This window comes from Nelumbo nucifera, chromosome 1 (genome assembly GCF_055504915.1).
Source record: "Nelumbo nucifera cultivar China Antique chromosome 1, China Antique-T2T, whole genome shotgun sequence".
In the NCBI taxonomy this organism is placed as follows: Eukaryota; Viridiplantae; Streptophyta; class Magnoliopsida; order Proteales; family Nelumbonaceae; genus Nelumbo; species Nelumbo nucifera.
In genome coordinates this window covers 134,724,303-134,743,109 of record NC_142649.1, presented here as the reverse complement: position 1 = coordinate 134,743,109, position 18,807 = coordinate 134,724,303, and the positions used below count along the sequence as shown (strand labels likewise).

General features: G+C 35.7%; 1 protein-coding gene across 1 annotated transcript; it reads left to right on the top strand.

Moving 5' to 3' along the window:
* Window positions 1–13,715: 13,715 nt before the first annotated feature.
* Window positions 13,716–18,392, top strand: LOC104586459 (uncharacterized). The gene is made up of 7 exons (XM_010243709.3): window positions 13,716–14,087; window positions 14,228–14,301; window positions 14,414–14,546; window positions 15,707–15,810; window positions 15,945–16,116; window positions 16,230–16,364; window positions 16,475–18,392. The coding sequence occupies exons 2-7, from the start codon at window positions 14,261–14,263 to the stop codon at window positions 18,158–18,160; spliced, it is 2,271 nt and encodes a 756-aa protein (XP_010242011.1). The 5' UTR covers window positions 13,716–14,087; window positions 14,228–14,260; the 3' UTR covers window positions 18,161–18,392.
* The last annotated feature ends 415 nt before the right edge of the window (window positions 18,393–18,807 follow it).

The following is an 18,807-nucleotide window of genomic DNA, read 5'->3' as shown; positions in this document are numbered from 1 at the left end:
AAGGAGGCGGCAAGAGAGAATTTTCGCAGATGTGCTGAATTCTCTCTTTTGTGATTTCAGCTCTAAAGACAAGTGAAGGACTTGTGTTGTGTGTCTAAAGGCTACCGCCCCTTCCTCCTTTTATAGCCTTAAAGGGATCGGCTCCTAATCCCATTAGGAGTTGCTGATCCAAATCATATTTGGATCAGACTTCCCTTTAAGTGATAAGGGTAAACCCTTATCTTATCTGCAGATTGGATCAGCCTTCTCCTAATCTCATTCGGAGGTTTCCATATCTGAATCACATTCAGATCTATACTCTCTGAGTGGATAGGGTTAAGACCCAATTCTATCTACTAATCCAATTTCAGAATTCGCCCCTTATTTAACTGATTAAATTAGCCCAGTTCAAAATGGGTTTTAGGCCCATTAAGGTTATGTGCTCACTTAGCCTTCCTAACTGCTGCCCAGTTGGGCTTCCTTGTATAGCGTGGGACCCAAACATTGATCTACACATCAGCCACATGGGTTCAGCCTAGCCTTTGTTACAAGGTCTGGCCGAATACACTGTTATGGGCAGTGCACCCCTGAAACCCATCACCTGGGCTCTATGGGCCCAACACTTACCCTAACTGGTCCCTGGGCCACGCCACCTTGTAACACCCAGGGATTGTGGGCAGATGCAAGATTAGCCCATCAGGTATTACCCTTAATGGTCTTACACTTAACCTCTTAGTCCATAATGATCAAACACTGCCCGACAAGAGAGGACCTCTCCCTTGGCTACAAGGAACAGTGTTGCACTCTCTTCTTATATGGATTCCGGAAATTAAAACCTTTTGCAAACATTTTGGAAACCATAATATATATACTTTTATATCTCATATAAAATATATTTTGCAAAACAAATCTCAACGATTGAAATCGGCTGTCGGCAGTCTTGGTTTCCATCAGAGAGAGTGCATCCTTGATCATTACCTTTGTCCGACAAAGGGGCTGATCCTGTCACTATGATGACCCATTTAGATGAATTATCAGACTGTCCCAACATACCCAGGTTTTGACCCCCTCTAAGGATCTCACTGATCGATACATCAAAGACAACCTAATCCGACACCTAGTGCAGTATCATAATCGAGTCTAGGGGTCGGGTGTAACTTTCCAGTTTTGCCCATTAATCTCCAAGGTCCAGGGCAATACTGGAAATCTGGTCTGGTTCAAAGATTCAATTAATCCTACACTGCATGTGTCTTGGGTCTCACCCTAGCGATTGAGACAGGCCACCCTAATCGACTTGGTGGCACATCAGTGTCAGCCTTATCAAGACAGGTCTCCCTAGACCGACCCACTGGCTGTGAACATTCTAAACTAACACGAGTCTCATTAAGTGTCAAGTTTAAGGGTATTACACAGAAACACACCAAAGGAACATGAATCAAATATGTACTTTATCCATTTACAATAAACTCATAATGTATATCATTCTGATTGAAGCTAAGGGCATACAAAAACTGTCTAACATAAGTCGCAAAGACATGTAATTAATGAATATTGCTAATTATGATTATTATGATTATGGAAGATTAGATGAATGGAACCAACATTATAGAAGATCTATGGAAAGTAATGAGATGATGCCTGGATTAAGTAGGATGAGTTTGAGTTCAACTTCTAATTATGGCTACAGCTCTTCTTAGTATGGATATGAGTCATATAACACGGGTTATACAACTACAATGAGTTCTTGGCTTTTTGGTGGTTTTGTTGAAGGATATGGATCAAATTATCACTCAACCTTATTATCAATAATGTTGTATTAGGGAGCAATTTGAGCATTTCAGATAGATATATACAACATCATACTCTAATAGAATGAGTTGGGGTGAATACTGTGCTTTGGTTAGAGATCAACACAATGTAGATATAAGCAATTATGAGCCTACAAGAAACTCCTTATGGTACTGAATTATTGGTTGTCATCACATGATTTTAGGTATATAAGTAAATAATTTATCAAATAATTAATTTTTATTATGATTTTAATATTTATTTATTTATTATTTTTGAATTGTATGTTATATAGGTTATTAATGGACATCATCATTCATGAACGTATGTTTTACACTTCTATTACGAAATGCTTTTTCTTTAATTTTAGACAATATTTTGTGTTGAATTATATTGTATGTGTTGAATTGAATTATTAAATATTGATGTGATTATAATTTTTATAAACATTGTTTAGATGTTCACATATGTTGAGTATTTGAGTATGACGTAGTTCCTTATAAATTCTATTAGAATATATTAATTTAATGTATATATCTTATTAAAGCCTTATATTAAGTGTTAGTGTATTTTTATGTTATATTGAAGTTTTTATAGTGTTTTTATGCGTATCTTTGTGTATTTATGCATATCTTAATTTTCCTCCAATACGCATGTGTATCTAAAACATATTTTGATACATATCTTAAAATTGCCTTCCCCATACGCTAAGCATATCCAATACTTTGAACCTTGTTGACAACAAAGAAATCATCTCTATCATTCTGCCAATAAACATATTATGCGTCATGCAAGTAAGAAGTTAGACATCGATCATTGACTACAGCACAAATATTATTGCCAAGTAGAATAACTTCTCATATACGAATCAAATTATATTAAGCAAGCTATTGGTGTATTTCTCCAACTATTAAGTAAATTCTGTTACAGAGCGCAACTCTGTTCAATAACATATTGATAATTTTTCAAATTATAGCGCAACTATATTGTCCTTTGGAAGCCTTTAACAATAACCAATAAATTTCGCTGCAACCAAAGAAAAAACTCTACATGTATCTTTCTTAGCTTCGTGACTCCTACAAATCATCCATCCCAACAGAGAGTCATCCTTTTAAATGTTTTGTCATCACAAAGCATCAACTCAGTAAAGAGTATACAAGGGTTATTTCTATTGCAAAGCATCCTCCTCAAAAGAAAGAAGTAATAAAGCTTCTAATAAAAATGGTCTTACATTGACTAACAATGTAAAAACAGAACCTTTCTCATGCATACCTCTTTCTATTAGGATCCACCTTTTTTATGGGTTTCTGAGAAAACTTCTGTACATGATACTCATATTTGGTTGATATTTTGAATTAGAAATTGAATACATTATCTATGTATTTATATATAATGGTAGATGAACTTAAATAAACAATAAAATGGATACAGGAAAAAGAATCGCAAAGGAGCAGCGATAACCGTAATTTGGCACCAAATCAGAAAAAATAAGCATCAGAAAACTTAGACTGAGTCATTGATATCTAGTATGTTAATTAATGTTAGCTTGATAGGGCAAAGCAATTTAAAGATCTGTTACTGTAACGACATCCATTCCCTTTTGATTTGAGCAGGTCAGCCACTCGAAAATCATGTGCAATTCTGATGATTGACAAATCAATTTAAAGATCTATTGATGGTGAAATTAACCTTCGAGTATCGACTACACCTTTTTGGACCTGAAAGCCAATTTTGGTCTTTGTCTAAAGCTTTGACTTCATTTACACTGAAAATGGTTACCGCTGCATCTGTCGTGGCAATGGGCAATGGGGGAAAACCTTTGTATGCTAAGATTTGGAGAGGAGAATGGAGTTTCTCCTTGTCGGGATTCGTGAAGAAGATGACAGCGGATTCAGTCAATGTAGAGACTACTGCAATAATGGGGAAAACCTTCGTATGCATCAAAATATAATAAAAAAATAATGAAAATGGCTTATCATCATAGGAGGATTATAGATCTGGTCTCATCTTTGCTCGAGATCATCGGAATCCAACTATTTTAGTGGGATCACTCTGTTCTCATCCCAAACCATTGTATCCAAACAATAAAGCATAGGAAAAGGAATCATTTAAGAATATTCCTCTTTTCCCATCTCTTTCCCGCAAACCAAACAAAGCCTAACAGTTTTCTGTTGTAGTTGATGGCTCTTTGGATATAATAATAAGGACAACCTTGTTTTGCAAACTTCTCAGCCAAAGCTGAAATATGGGCAATTAGCAAAGGCCTATGAAGGTCTCCTAGGAATTACTCAAGCCACTCTGTTCTTATATGCAGATGAAGTCATCCAAAATTAGAGATATCAATTGGACTAGATTTGATCCAATTCAATCCGGTCCAATGTGAGTCCACCTACAAATGGATCGGATTGAATCCACTCCAAATCCAATACAAACCAAATCCAATCCAATTCATTAAAATGTAAATGGACCGGATTGGATCCAATCCAAACCGAATGAAATATCAAAAATTATATAAAAAAACAGAACATATAAAAAAATAAAATATATTAAAATAGAGAAATCTGAAAATTACAAAAAAATATATCCTTTTGGCATTGAGAAATCACTTTTGTAAAAGTACTTTCATAAAAGTGCTTTTGTAAAAATGCCTTCATAAAAGTACTTTTATACTTTTATAAAAGCACTTCTGTAAATGTTCTTTTGTAAAAGTGGTTTCATGTAAAAGTACTTTCGTAAAAGTTCTTTTGTAAAAGTGCTTTCATGTAAAAGTATTTTTATAAAAGTGCTTTTGTAAAAGTGCTTTTATAAAACTACTTTTGTAAAAGTGCTTTCATAAAAGCACTTTTGTCAAAGTGCTTTTGTAAAAATGCTAAAATAACTTTTGTAAAAGTGCTTTTATAAAACTACTTTTGTAAAAGTGCTTTCATAAAAGCACTTTTGTGGAAGTGCTTTCATAAAAGCACTTTTGTGGAAGTGCTTTTGTAAAAGTGCTTTCATAAAAGTATTTTTCATAAAATAACTTTTATAAAAGTGTTTTCGTAAAAATACTTTCATAAAAGTGATTTTATGCTAGATTCAGTTCTAATTATTTTCAAATTGGACAAGGGCTTGGCCTCATGATCGGATTATTAAATATTTGGTTTAGGTCCAATTCAAACCAATAAGAATATGGGCCAATTTATTTTGGATTATCCAAATCCAATAATTATAATAGACTGTCCAAATCCAATTTGATAAGGTTTGGATCGGATTGGATTGGATCCAAACCAAAACCGATCGATTGACACTCCTATCCAAAATTAAAGGAACCACAAGAAACATTAGTTGAAGCGAACAATCTCCTTATATAAGATAGGGGTGCTCATGGTTCATTTAACTGCACCATGAACTAATTTTTGAAACCGAACTAGGGTTATCGGTTTTTGGAAAATCAATAACCAAAACCGAACTGGAGCCAATTGATTAATTGGTTGAACGGTTCAGTTCGTCGGTTTTTTATTATTTACAATATTTATTATAGAAAAATATATTAATATATAATAAAATACTAGAAATACATATAATAAAATAATAAATGATATATTGTATATTATAAATATATATATAATGCATATTTATTAATTTATAATGTATACAAAATATAAAATATATATATAATAATTATAAATATATGTATACCGGTCAGTTTGGTTAACCGCCAGTTTTCTATTTTAGTTAATCAAAACCGAACCAACCAATTTGATTAACTAAATTTTCTATTCGATTTTGATCGATTTTTTCAATCGATTCGATTTTTCGGTTTTTTTGCTCACCCCTAATATAAGATATCTTACCTCCCTTTTTTTGCTAGTTTATGTCAATAGAAAGGAAGCCTCAGCAGCTTATATAATGACTAGAAAAGCTTTATCCTGTAAATCTTTTGTAAACCCCCTTGATATATAACTCATCTGTTGTCTCCTTTATCTTTGATGTTTTTAGTGGTTCACTGGTTCTTAATTGAATCATCGTCATTGGTTTGTTAAAGGCAATTGATTTCACTCGGAAAGGATCCACTAATAATTCATGCATGCAATATGATGGCCACCATAAGCCATGTTAATTAGCATGTAATAGATTGCTTGAATGGTGTTGATGACCCTCCTGGAGTATCATAACTCTCATCAATGAGTGTCACTACGCTTGTAAAAATGATCTGAATGTCTTCATCTATTCTCATGTCTTCTAAGATGTAATGGAGCTACTGATTTGTTAGTCAATGCTGGTCACGAGTTCTGCTCAATATAATTTAGATTGGCCTTTTAATTATATCTGTTTTTGTAATGCTTGGAGATGTGCTAACCTAACCCTGTTAGGTGTAAGCCCTTTATTTTTCATTGTACCAAAAGAAATGTAAATATATGTCAGGTCCTCAATAAGGGTGATCATTGGCCGCGGCCAGGCCAGGCTTGGTTTATCAAGGGCAACAGACCAATATGTTCTATGAATTATATGTCATATAATATGTGTACAAAATTAATTTTATATATTATATAATATATTTTATAGGTGTTATATTATAATATTTCTATATAAAATATAACACGAAATGACCTATATAAATATGTATAAATAATATATAAATATGTGTGGTCCAGGCTAGGCCTAAATTGGGTTTGAAGTATTGGATTCAGGCCTAAATACAAAACCTAGGCCCAAATCCGGAATTTTTATGGCTAGACCGGGTTTAAGATGATTACCCCTAGTCTCAACCAGGCTCAATTTTTACTACTGATTGGTTTGGGTTTTATAACCTGAAAATCCCAGGAACTTTGGATTAGGGTCTAAGCTTGTCTACCCCATCATGCAAGGGGGTGGGGGCTAAGTAGCTTTTGACACAGCAGACTTGATGGGTCATTAATGGTATGGTCTTAAGTTTAAACTTGTTCCCTAAAGGCCCAAAAGAACCATCCCCCACAAGTCTTGTGTGCGAAAGAGTTCAAGAGCTCAGACCCATGGCAATAGGAATCAATGATGCTGTACTATGTAAGTAGAAAGTAAAGGTGAAGTTGTGGGGAAGAATTCATGATCGGACATAGGATCCTTCCGTAGACAATTAGACATTAGAATCGCCATGTGGCCCATGTGGGACTGTAACAAAATGACTTGACCAAAAGCCAGATCATGTGGTGTTTTGAATTTGAAATGGAGACCAAGAAATAAAGGATAGAGTCCTGTCTGGCCAACAAATAGAAGAGTATATCAATCCTAAAATTAAGTCTTTTGTTTACTTTTACTCTTAGTAGTTTGTGAACAATCAAAGATCAGATTTTATTTTACTATTTTCTACAAGAAACTTTTCATTTTCATATGGTAGACTAAAGCTGAATATTCAATGGCCCAGACTTATGCCGGCACCCCTCCTCGGGTGAGCGTTCCTTGGTAATGAAATTTTGGGTCCATGACTGCTTATTTCCCTGGCCAAGTGGGCCTTATCCTGACCCAGCCTAACCCACGTTCCATGACCAAGCAATTATAATGGTATATGAGCATATCATCATTACACCGTGTCAGAATGAATATTGAAAACCTCAACGAATAGCCAATTTTCTCACTTCTCAACCATCCTCAACCTAACTGTGTTTTAAGGAAACGCTTTAATCTTAGGCTTAGAGACAGATGACTCACGTTAATCCCCTATAATATGCCCTATCTGATAGGGGTGTCAACTGGAATGGATTTGGTCCAATTCGATCCAGTCCCATGTGGAGTCCATTATAAATGGACCAGGTCCAATCTGATTCAATAAATATTTTGGAACAATTTGGGCCGGTCCAATTCAATGTTTCGACTATTTAATCTGTTCAAATTTATTTCGATTTAGATTGGTTTCAATCCAAATTCGGTCCATTGATACATATATTTTTATCTTATATTAATGGACCAGATATTGGCTTAATCCAATATAAATTTGTTACAGACAGACCAGGTCCAATCCAATCTAATAAATATTTTGGACCGGATTGGTCCAACCCAATATGTTTTATTAGTCCATCCAATATGTCCAAATTGATTTTGGACTGGACGGGATCCAATCCAAAACCGGCCCATTGACAGGCTTACTACATGTCCCCTGTTTTGAGCATCAAACACCATTAGAGGGATCCCTATTAGGGGTGTGTATTGTTTGGCTAAAACAGGAAAATTGAATAAAAATATTGGCTTTTTTCAGTTAAGTTGGTTTTATAAAATTATTATTTTATATAATATATATATATACATATATATTAATATATATATGTTATCTATTATATAGAATATATAATATAATATATAATATATAATATATAATATTATATATTGTATAATATATATATATTAATATGTTAATGCATATTAATATATTAAAGAAATTCGATTTTAATAGAAAATCAAATTCAAAATTTTGGTTTTGATTTGATTTTCCTTTTCAAAGTTTAGTTTTAAAAATTTTGGTTTATTACCAAATAAACCAATTGCACACCCCCCAATCGCTACATCAACTACTCCACCAAAAAGCTTGAATAGAAAATTATAACATACTAAGAGGGAGTTCAAATCAGCCTCTCACAAAATAGTTTCCCACAACATCCCACAGCACATTTCCGCTGTGTATTGGAAACATCTCCCCGTCATGTATTTCTGATATTATCATCGGGAAATATTCCCAATTCACGGCGGGAATGTGCTATGGGACATTGTGGGAAACTATCTTTGTGGGGGGCTGATTTCAACTCACTAAGAGGAGGCACGTGTATGTACTTCAGACTTGAGCTGGGACCATGCAACATAAGGATTTGTGTTAAAAATGCTCCATATTCAATAGGGGAGCAATTAAGGTATATTTCTTTTTTTATAAAATGTACATCTCTCTAATGAAAAAGGATAAACAAGACTACTTTGGGTTAAACATTTGGGTTAGAGATGGATAAGCCAATTTAATCATTTATTTATTTTAAATATTGATTCTCTAACATTGTCCAAGCTGAGGTGGATAAGCAATAAATGAGTGTCCTGATGAACTGAACAAGTTAAATGGATCCGATGACCTGTGAGAATAAAAAGTTAGAGGCCCCGAGGTGGCTTTTTAGGGAGGAGCACTTTGACACTTAAGTCAGTGAGGAAAATGAAGAGATTAGCTAAGCTGAGCTAATGAGGACAAACTTGTTGTAGCCGAGTAAAACTAGAGAGCTAAAAAGTTTAAGAAGGTTAGAGAGCAAGAGAGATAGAATGTTAGAGAGTGGAAGAAGAATGTACATTGGACAGTATGCCCTTAAAAACCCATGGGGAATGCCATTCTTTGACCGAGGTTCTAGGAATTAGTTCCGCATCCCTCGCACAAGAGGTAAAGTGAAGGGTGAGGGAGGCTAGACTTCAGCCGATGTTCACCACGTGTCCCTCTTCATTCGAGGTCTGCAGTGTGCATCATTGTTGACCTCCACGACAAGTGGTCCTGCATCATGTCACAATCCTCCACATCAGTTATGTGAGCAGCTTGGCCATGTGTCCTCGATGTAAGCGTCCATGTGGATATTCATCCAGCCCAGTTCCCACCTCTATAAAATTATATGCTAATTATTTTCTGAAATAATTGATTTATTCTAGTTATCCCCATTTATGTACTTTGGTGATAAGGATTAGGAATGGAATGGGGTGGATTTGGGGCAAATATTCCTTATCTCTAACCCTGACTTTGAAATAAATCCCCATCCTCAATCCACTATAGAGACAGATTCCCGTGAACACCTGAATCTTCAAAATTTTTTAATTAATAGTATTTTTTCAAAAATAAATTTACTTAAAATAAAGATAATTTTTAAAATATAAATAATATTTTAAATATATTTTGATATATATATATATATATATGTGTATATATATAGGGGTGAGCATTATTTGGTTAAAATCGAATAATCGAACTGAAAATTTCGGTTTTGGTTTTTTGGTTTGGCTTTTTCGATTTTTGGTTAAATCGGTCCTGTTTTTCAGTTTTTGGCTATTTCGGTTTTCGGTTTCGGTTTTTGAAATTAGAATTTCGGTTAACCGAACTTTTTATTATTATATGTAATATATAATATATAATATGTAACATATAATATACAATATATTGCATATTTATATATTAATATATAATATACTGAAATTTGATTTCATAATATATATTTTATAATATATAATATATAATATGTATTATAATATATATAATAGAGTATATATTATTAAAATTCGGTTTTAATTGAAATAACCGAAAACCAAACCGAAAAATTCGGTTTTTCCCCATCCCCGTCTCTGCCCCACTAAAGCAATCCCCATCTTTGATCCCATCAGGTTGAGGAAGCTGGATACCTAACGGGGATGAGAAAAATTGCCATCCCTAATAGGGATCATATTGGTTTTAACCTCTCTAAACACCAAAAAATTTATATGTATGGATGTTGTATGTAATTTAACAAATTACTCTCTAAAGTTAGCAAGTCAGCACAAAATAAGGCATGAAGATGAGCACAATGACCTTAAATAGTTCGGGTTAGAGGCTGGATTGTGGATACATGTATCAAGATTATAACAGGCTTAGAACTACAAGTTATATGTTCTTGGATAGGGCTGCAACTGAATCAAGCTCTAATTAAATAGTTCAGCCTTGAGTTCAATTAGGCTTGATTTAAATTCAATTCTAATCAAGCTCGAATCAAGTTTAAACCATAGGGTAAGCTTGATTAGTTATTCTAATTTGAGCTTAATCAATAAAAAGTTCATGAACTTGGTTTTATTAACACACGCACATACACATACGTATATATGATAGAATGTAAAAATATATTTTATAATATTATTATAAAATTATAATTTTATATTCTATATATAATATCAGAATATCCTATATATTGTAAAAAATATATCATATATATTTATAAAATATAAAAATATCCGCACTGTAATTTGATGCACTGGGATTGGGTTTGGGCTTGGGCCGAGCTCAGGTTAGTCAATGAACCCACTCTAAAAGTATACATGTATGCATATATTTATGCAAATATGTATACATATATGTATCCCATATATGTAAATATGTATAAAAAATTTACATATATATATATATATATATGTATGTATGTATGTATGTATGTATGAATGTGTATAATTGGACCGAGTTCGAACTACCTAAGGACTAGGCCCGAGCCCTACCCGAAAAACAAAAAAAATGCCCAAATTATATGTATGGATGTGCCATGGACAACTCGTCACACAGTTAGGTTAGATACCAATCAATGATGTAGTAATCCATCGGATTGAACCATTTGACTCAACTAGTGGATCAAAGGTTAGATATTAAATTATTTTTTTTTTTGCATTTTTAGTCATTTACATCCTTAATAACAATAATGTTCATTTATTACGCCTATTTTTGTTTAATATAATGAATTATATAATATTAGAGATATAATCAATTTTAATCAAATATGTAAAATATTTTGGTTAGGAATGAATGCCAAATTATTTGATTTATTTATTTTTAATATTATTGGAAATCTAATTTTATATTTTATAAATTTTCTATTCAACCCAGATCTTTTCTTGACAATGTACTCTCCAGACCCACTTCAATGGTGAACTAACCAAAACAAAAATTGCTCAAATCATTTAAAATGAAATATCTGTGCAGAACAGTGACTATCCAAAAAGCTTGTGAGATGTAAGAAATGAAGTGCTCTTTAATAGAGTGGCTCCAGATCCACAGCAGATCTTTACTATCCTCTCAATGACGACAGTCCATCTCATAATGCAGCACCAAGTAATGAGGAAGTCTCCTCCTGGTATTGTAACAATTCCCATACCTTTGTTCTAGTGGATGGTTTATGGCATAGTGAATCCATACTGCTTCTACGACCCTTTCTCTTTTTTCGCATCTAACATCTAACATAATTGGAGAAGGAGAACTTTGCATCAAGGTTTACGCCGGTAGAGGCGAACTGATCAGAACTCCGATACACCCTCTGTAAGGGCGTATTAAAAAGCCACTGGCACAATACGTATCTACCCATCGATACTTTAAACCTTGCTTTGCATGACCACAACAGCAGCTGAATCTAAAGCCTGGGAAATTATCAGAGGTCTGAGAAAAATGCCATCCTCTTTTCAGATGCAATGCAGGTCCTATCTATGCTGAAGGGAACCTCGGGAAACATCAGCTGGCGAATGCTACCATTAGTTGAACATATCAAGTATTTAGCTACTTTTTTTTGTTAATATTAAGTTAGTGTATGTACATAGAGCAGCAGTTGTTATAGCTCATGTAATGGCTAAAAAAGCCAAGAACTCTAAATCTTTTGTTTCTTTTGAAAATCCCCCTCCATTTCTACTAAATCAGTTATCACATTGTAGGAGGGGTGAAATTATGTATTGCTACTGTGGGTTTTTTTTCAAACTAAACCGGTATTTCGAATTTTGTAAGATCCCAAACCGAAACCAAATTGGACCATTCGGTTAATCAATTGACTGATTTGTTTTTTTATATTTATAATATATTATAAATAAACATATAAATATATAATATATAATTTATTATAAATACTGAACTGATGAATTCGGTTTCCTCAGTTCTAGTTGTTTTTTCAGCCTTTCGATTTTTGTTGACCAGCCGTATTTGATAAACCAGCAAGAGACTTTAGCACAATGATATTTGGTACTCTAAAATTTACACTTTTTTTTTTTAATTTGAAAAAAATAATATTTATACAGGGCGTTATACATCGATTTCACAAGCACATCTAACTATGCATTGGAAACATTTCCCGGGGGAGGGCATGAGCCCTGACCCCTCAAAAAAAGCCGAATACAAGGAGAAAGACTTTGTATCCAATGTCAAAACACTCTGAAACCTACAGAGTCTTGTTTCCAAGCCTTCTTATTCTAACAGTAGCAGATCCGAAAAGATTTATGAGAAGAAATCTTTAAAAAAAAAAGGAAAAAGAAAGAAAGAAAAAGCGAAGAATAAGTGTGGAAAATTATTTATTTATTCACCTAACAATAATAAACTGTCTCGAAAGACCGCGCCATCTCTCCCTCAAGCTCACACATGAGCATATGGGTCACTGTTGTTCTCTACAAAACATATTCCTGTTGCAGTCATCATTACACTTCGCTTTTGCGTGCAAAACCTTAAAACCTTTCCTCGTGCTAATGCGCAGACCCCCTCTCCACACTCCCCCTGCCTACACCAATTCAGGCAACCACACCCAGTTTTGGCCACCGGTCCTGTGTTCTGGAAGCCACGAGAGAGAGAGAGAGAGAGAGAGAGAGCAGAGAATGTCTACCTCCGTGTTTGATAACCTGTCGGGACCGAGTCCAACCACCTTACCGTGCTCTAGTTTTCATTTCACTTTCAATGGACAGAAAAAGAAGAGCAGGTGAATGAGTTCAATATCAACCAATAATACCATCTCAAGGCCAGCCTAGTATATTTTTTGTCAGCGCGATGCCTATCTCCATCCCATAGAAAACAATTAATTACAATAAAAAAATTATATATAGAGGCTGTTAGTTGTTTATCTTCTCCAAGAAACATAGAGGACTGGAGGGTGTCCACACACACCAACACGCCCAACAAGATCATGATGAGATCACGAAACAAAACGAAACAGAAAAAGGGAACTGTGTCAGTTTGCTCCAAACATTTATAGCTCTGTGACTGTGAGGTCTGTTAATTGTTTGCTTAACAAATTGCTCCTTTTCTGTGCTCACGTTCATGAGTTGACTGACTCGGCTCATATCTGGGTTTCTGCTGGGTCGCCTGAAGAAAACGAAGTCAATCACAAATTGATCATCGCCTATTCCCGTTAGCCATGCCCCACAATCTAGACCGAGCGAACTCATGACCGTTCAAAAGAATGTGATCGACCCGATTGATGATCGCGCACGTTCTAATTAAAAATTCCAACTGAAATAAGAAATTGAAGAACGGTTTCAGATTTGTGAATTGTTGGTTCCCTCAGCCTCACTAGACTCTCCATTCCCTCGTTTTTAATGAGAAGTTTTAACCGCAAATACAGGTGTCCAATCCCATGTAGTGGAGCAGTTTTTGGAAGAGAACCGTCCTTCTCTCTCCCTCCCCAACCCCAAGTTTCTTTCTTCTTTTCAAAACCCACCACCACCACTCTTCCTCAACGTAAAACTACTGTGTTCAGTGGTGGTTTAGTTGCTCTCTGCTCTTCTTTCTTTCAGTCTCAAATAGAAGGTTCAGTAAATACAAGAGATGTAAGTCCTCAGAAATCAAGATTATGTGCTAAACAGCTAGCACATATTAGGTGGGTTTCTCTCTCCCTCTCTGTCTTCTTCTTCATCTTTACTGTACACTACCTTTAAACCAAGAAACCTGATCAAATTTAAGTTTGAACACTAGTTCCACCATCTCTTGCTCAAGACTGACCTTGAATTTGATGATCAGAAAGAGTTCACAAGGTGCGTGACCATTTTCGACATGTTTGACATTCTGTTTGGATGGAAAAAAGCTTCTAAATGGTAACCAATACATTGATATTCTTGCTATATCGTTATTACTGTTCGCTAATTAACCCAGTATTGATGGACTGAAATTGGATATTTTAATCACTTCTGTTTTTACTCTATGCAGCAAGAAACTGATCAGGAATGTCCAGTGTCGTCTGAAGCTCCTGAAGAACAAGAGAGGCTCTATTATAAGGCAATTACGTGAGGATATTGCTCAACTCCTCAAGAATGGCCAACACCAGAGTGCCTTCACCAGGGTATGGTTCATTTATTTTCAGAACCACTGACGACTCTGTAACTTACTTAATTCTTCTGTACTTTCATCATGATCACCCTCTCTTGAATCTTTGTTTTGATTATATTAAGGTTGGAATTAGCGAGTAAATAAGAAAATGGGTTCAAGTGGCAATCCATTAACCTTCCTTTGTGCTCTGTTCTCAGATACCGATGACCTCTACTTTGTTTCTGATTAGGTTACTTTTGCTTTCTAATCTACGTCATGAAATATGTTTGACCTAATAATTATCAGAATTAATCAAATTATATCACCTGTACCTGATGACTTCCTTCTGGGGTGACCTGCTTGCCACTGACCACCTGGCTTATACTCCACATAAACCCTGTGTAAGGATAAAGCCAGAGATGTAGCACATGGAGCACTGTTTGAATCTCTTCAGCAAATTCTAAATACCCCCTAAATTAATGATTCTACTGCTCTTGACAGAGAGCACATGACTTCTTTTAGAAAGCTAAAATTGATTGCAGTCAACACGATGGTGGTAAAGAACTGAAATCCTGGTCAAACCATAGTATTGGAGAAGAGAAATTTTAGGCTTAAAATCATCATCGTCTAAGCCTTGTCCCAAGTCCCAACTATATGGGGTTGGCTACATGAATCCTGGTTGTCATTCATATCTGTTGTTCTATAAATTATGGGCGATTAAATCATTTTTTATTACTTCCACCAAAGTCTTCCCCCTATCTCTTCTAGCCCCTTCAACTTTTAGGCTGAAATGGGAGGCAAATTTTTTCATATGGAATGCTTTAGCTATTATTTCCATCCTTTTGTAGTGAAAGCTTTGTTTTTGCCTCTTCTAATTTGTTTTGATGTGAATTGAAAGAAAAACAAAGTTTTCCATTGCAAAAGGGGAGAAGATAGCGCACATACTTTTAGCTTGAAAAACTTTCTGTCCATTTTATATTGAAACTGGGTTATCTTTGTTGTATACTTGTGTACAACAATTGTATTATTTCCCTGTCAATATTGTTCAAGGGTTGCTGATTCTCTTAATGCTGTTATTCTAGTCTCTCACATCCTCTCCAGCCATGTTATTTTGGTTGATCCATCATTATCTGCAAATGCTAGCAGAATTTGAAATCTATGCTTTACTGAGTTTTATCTTTCTTTATATAATAGGTGGAGCAACTCTACAAGGACCAAAACATACTGGCTGTCTATGATCTCTTGGACCATTTTTGTGAATTTATCATCATCCACATGCCCTATATACGCAAGCACAGGTACCTCTCTCTCTCTCTCTCTCTCTCTCTCCTCTCTCTCTCTCTATCTATCTATCTATCTATCTATCTATCTATCTATCTATCTATCTATCTATCTACCTACTAGGAATTTATCTTTCAATTCGGTGTTCCAGGGACTGCCCTAATGACATTAATGAAGCAGTGTCAAGTCTGGTATTTTCTGCCCCAAGGTGTGGGGATCTCCCTGAGCTGCAAATGCTTCGAAGATTGTTTGGAGAGCATTATGGGCAGAAGTTTGCAACGACTGCAGTTGAATTATTACCTGGAAATCTTGTAAACCATCAGGTTTTTCACTGCCCCTTCTTATTAAGCTAGTGGAGTTGTCTATTTTTCCTGTTTTATTTTCCATGGTGATTTCTCTGGAGTTTGACTAACGCCAATTTCACTAAAAAAAATAGATAAGTGAGAAGTTCTGCATGAAGTCAATTCCAGATGATGTGAAATACAAACTGATAGACGAAATAGCTAGAGATTACTGCCTTCAACTCAATCCTGAGGGAATTGTCAACATGTTTGACTTGCCAAACCAACAGGTAGGTTCATGCTGTAAATGGCTTATCTTTCTCTTAATTTACCAATAACAACTTATTGATGTCTCCTTCATTGAATCATTGATGAAGTCTTTAGTACCACTGAGCTGCAGGTATATGATCATTCCATGGGAAATAGTTGTAATCAGCGGGAAGGTCATAGTTTTGACAGGGACATACAGTTTAATTGCAACAGCCTCAAAGAAGCCCAGATGCAAGCTTCAAACGATAAAAAGATTCAAGTAAATTCAACATCAGTTGTTGATATCGCTATGAAAGAACCTGCTTTGGATATAATTGAGGCCCATAACTCCACTGCTGTCCATAAAACTGCAGCCAAAGTAGAGAATCACAGGAAATTGGATCCATTACCTGGACCTGAAATGACCCCAAATAGGTTTTCTTCCCAGACCAGCTCAGGCAGGCTTTCTATGGCCTATAAGCAACATAAGGTTGATACATTTACAACGAGGAATGCATCAGAAAACTCATATCAGACCCGTGAGAGAAGTATTTTTTGTCTTGATGATGTAGAGGAATTCCAACCCACCACCCAAGATGGAAAATGCAAGGACCAGAGACTATTTATCTTTAAGTCAATCAGCCCTCCTGATCCTGGGCAAGAAAACTGTGGAGCTAGTGATGGTTTCACTGAAGAACACAAAGGGATTTGCGAATCAGGGGATGACAGGGCAAGCTCCAGAAACTCTAGCAAGAGGAGGAATTCAACCAGAAAAAAGTTGAAAAGGAGATCTGCTAACCACGAGACTGAAATGTATGATTTATCAATACCTGTCACCTTGAGCATGAAAGACATTGAATGCGAAGTATACTATGGTGATGATTATGACCTTCTACCAAATGGAGACCTTTGTAGACCTCGCCACATGAGGAAGCATCAGCACAAAATGCCAACTGAGAAACGTCGGAATTCCACTTCTAAAATACAGGAGAAATTTTTGTCACATCAACCAAATAATGCACACGGGAAACCATATGAACTGTTCTTTGAGGGAGGGAAATATTTATCTCAGAGATATATTTGTGACCAGAGGAGGTCATACAGTGGCTGTTGTGTCAATGACGATATGGTTATTCCTTGCAGCTTGGAACACCCATGTTACTTTCTCACTAGTGATGATAAAGATGAGTGGGAAAGTCCAAGTTGGAAGCAAAAGAGAGGGATCAAAAGATTGGAAGGGTTTCCAATTGGTAACTTTCGACAAAAAGAATGGCAAGAAGATAGCTACCATCATTTCTGTTTGCCTTTTCCAGATGAAGAAGCAGTAGACAGCAATGCCACCATGAACCACAATACTTTTAGGCAGGCAACAGTCAATAAAACCAAAAGCAACATCAAGGAAGTCCATGAAATGGACTGTGCTTCTGAAAGAGATCACCAAAATAGACATTTTATGCATGATTTTGCAGCCTCCAGAAACCACAGTCCAAGTGGAAAGACAGAGGGAACAAAAGTAGTATCAGATTATCAGGGCAGCCTTACTACTTCTCAGGACTGTAGTCCAACAAACCTGTGGAGAAAAACAGTGAGACAGCCACCTTATTTTAGGACCATGACAATGCCACCCGAACGGCCTAAACCCATGTCAACTGATTACATTCTGAGGTCTTCTTCCTGTCAGTTTCAGCTAGCAAATCCTTCAAGCAGCAGCTCTTCTTCCTCTTCCTCAAGCCATGTGCACCCGAAGCTCCCAGACTATGATGACTTGGCAGCCAAGTTCACGGCTCTCAAGAAAGAATATATGCAAACTAAACAAGCCAAATTAGCGACAGCTTGAGAAGAGCACCGAACCTTCTGCATTACAGTCACTGACAGTTGCTCGGCCTGTAGATAGAATTAATATTATCATACTTGGTCGGTGTCACTGTTATGCCAAGGTGATAGTAACTAGTACCTGAATTTCTTTAGTTTCATTTTTCACGCTTTTTTAGGTGAAAAGTTTTCCATTTAATTTAGCCGTTGTATAGAATTTATAGTTTCTCTCAACTAGTAGAACATTTTGTTCATTATGGCGCTGTGGACTTGTGTACAATTGACAATGGTTATCTGCATTTTCTGCACCAGTTTTGCTCTGTTGATTTGTGCAATAAAACTTCCCAGTTTTTCGTGTTTTTTCCCTGTTTGTGTGTGCATTGGACAAGTTTTGGCTTCAGTTGGTTGCTTGGTTTAGGAGTAATAGTAGAACCTGTCTCCAATCTCCATCAAATGTTTAGGCTGTCTGCCTCTTGGCTCTTCGTATGTGAGAATTGAGATGGTTCTACTCGACATAGCTGTCAATGAGTAACGTCTACCTGACAGATCCAAACCACCAATCCGGTTATGTCAGTGGCGTGCTGTCGTAGGCACCCAAAAGTAAAACCTATACTCGTAAAAATAAAATGCAGTAATGCGAGTAAGGATCATTTCCACGAAGAGTATCTAACA

What these genes read in the sequence shown, in the direction of transcription:
- LOC104586459 (XM_010243709.3), top strand. Translation starts at nt 14,261, where the DNA reads ATGTTTGACATTCTGTTTGGATGGAAAAAAGCTTCTAAATG. An exon ending in ACCAGAGTGCCTTCACCAGG is followed by an intron (nt 14,547 to 15,706) that starts GTATGGTTCATT and finishes TTTATATAATAG; the next exon opens with GTGGAGCAACTCTACAAGGA. An exon ending in GAAATCTTGTAAACCATCAG is followed by an intron (nt 16,117 to 16,229) that starts GTTTTTCACTGC and finishes TAAAAAAAATAG; the next exon opens with ATAAGTGAGAAGTTCTGCAT.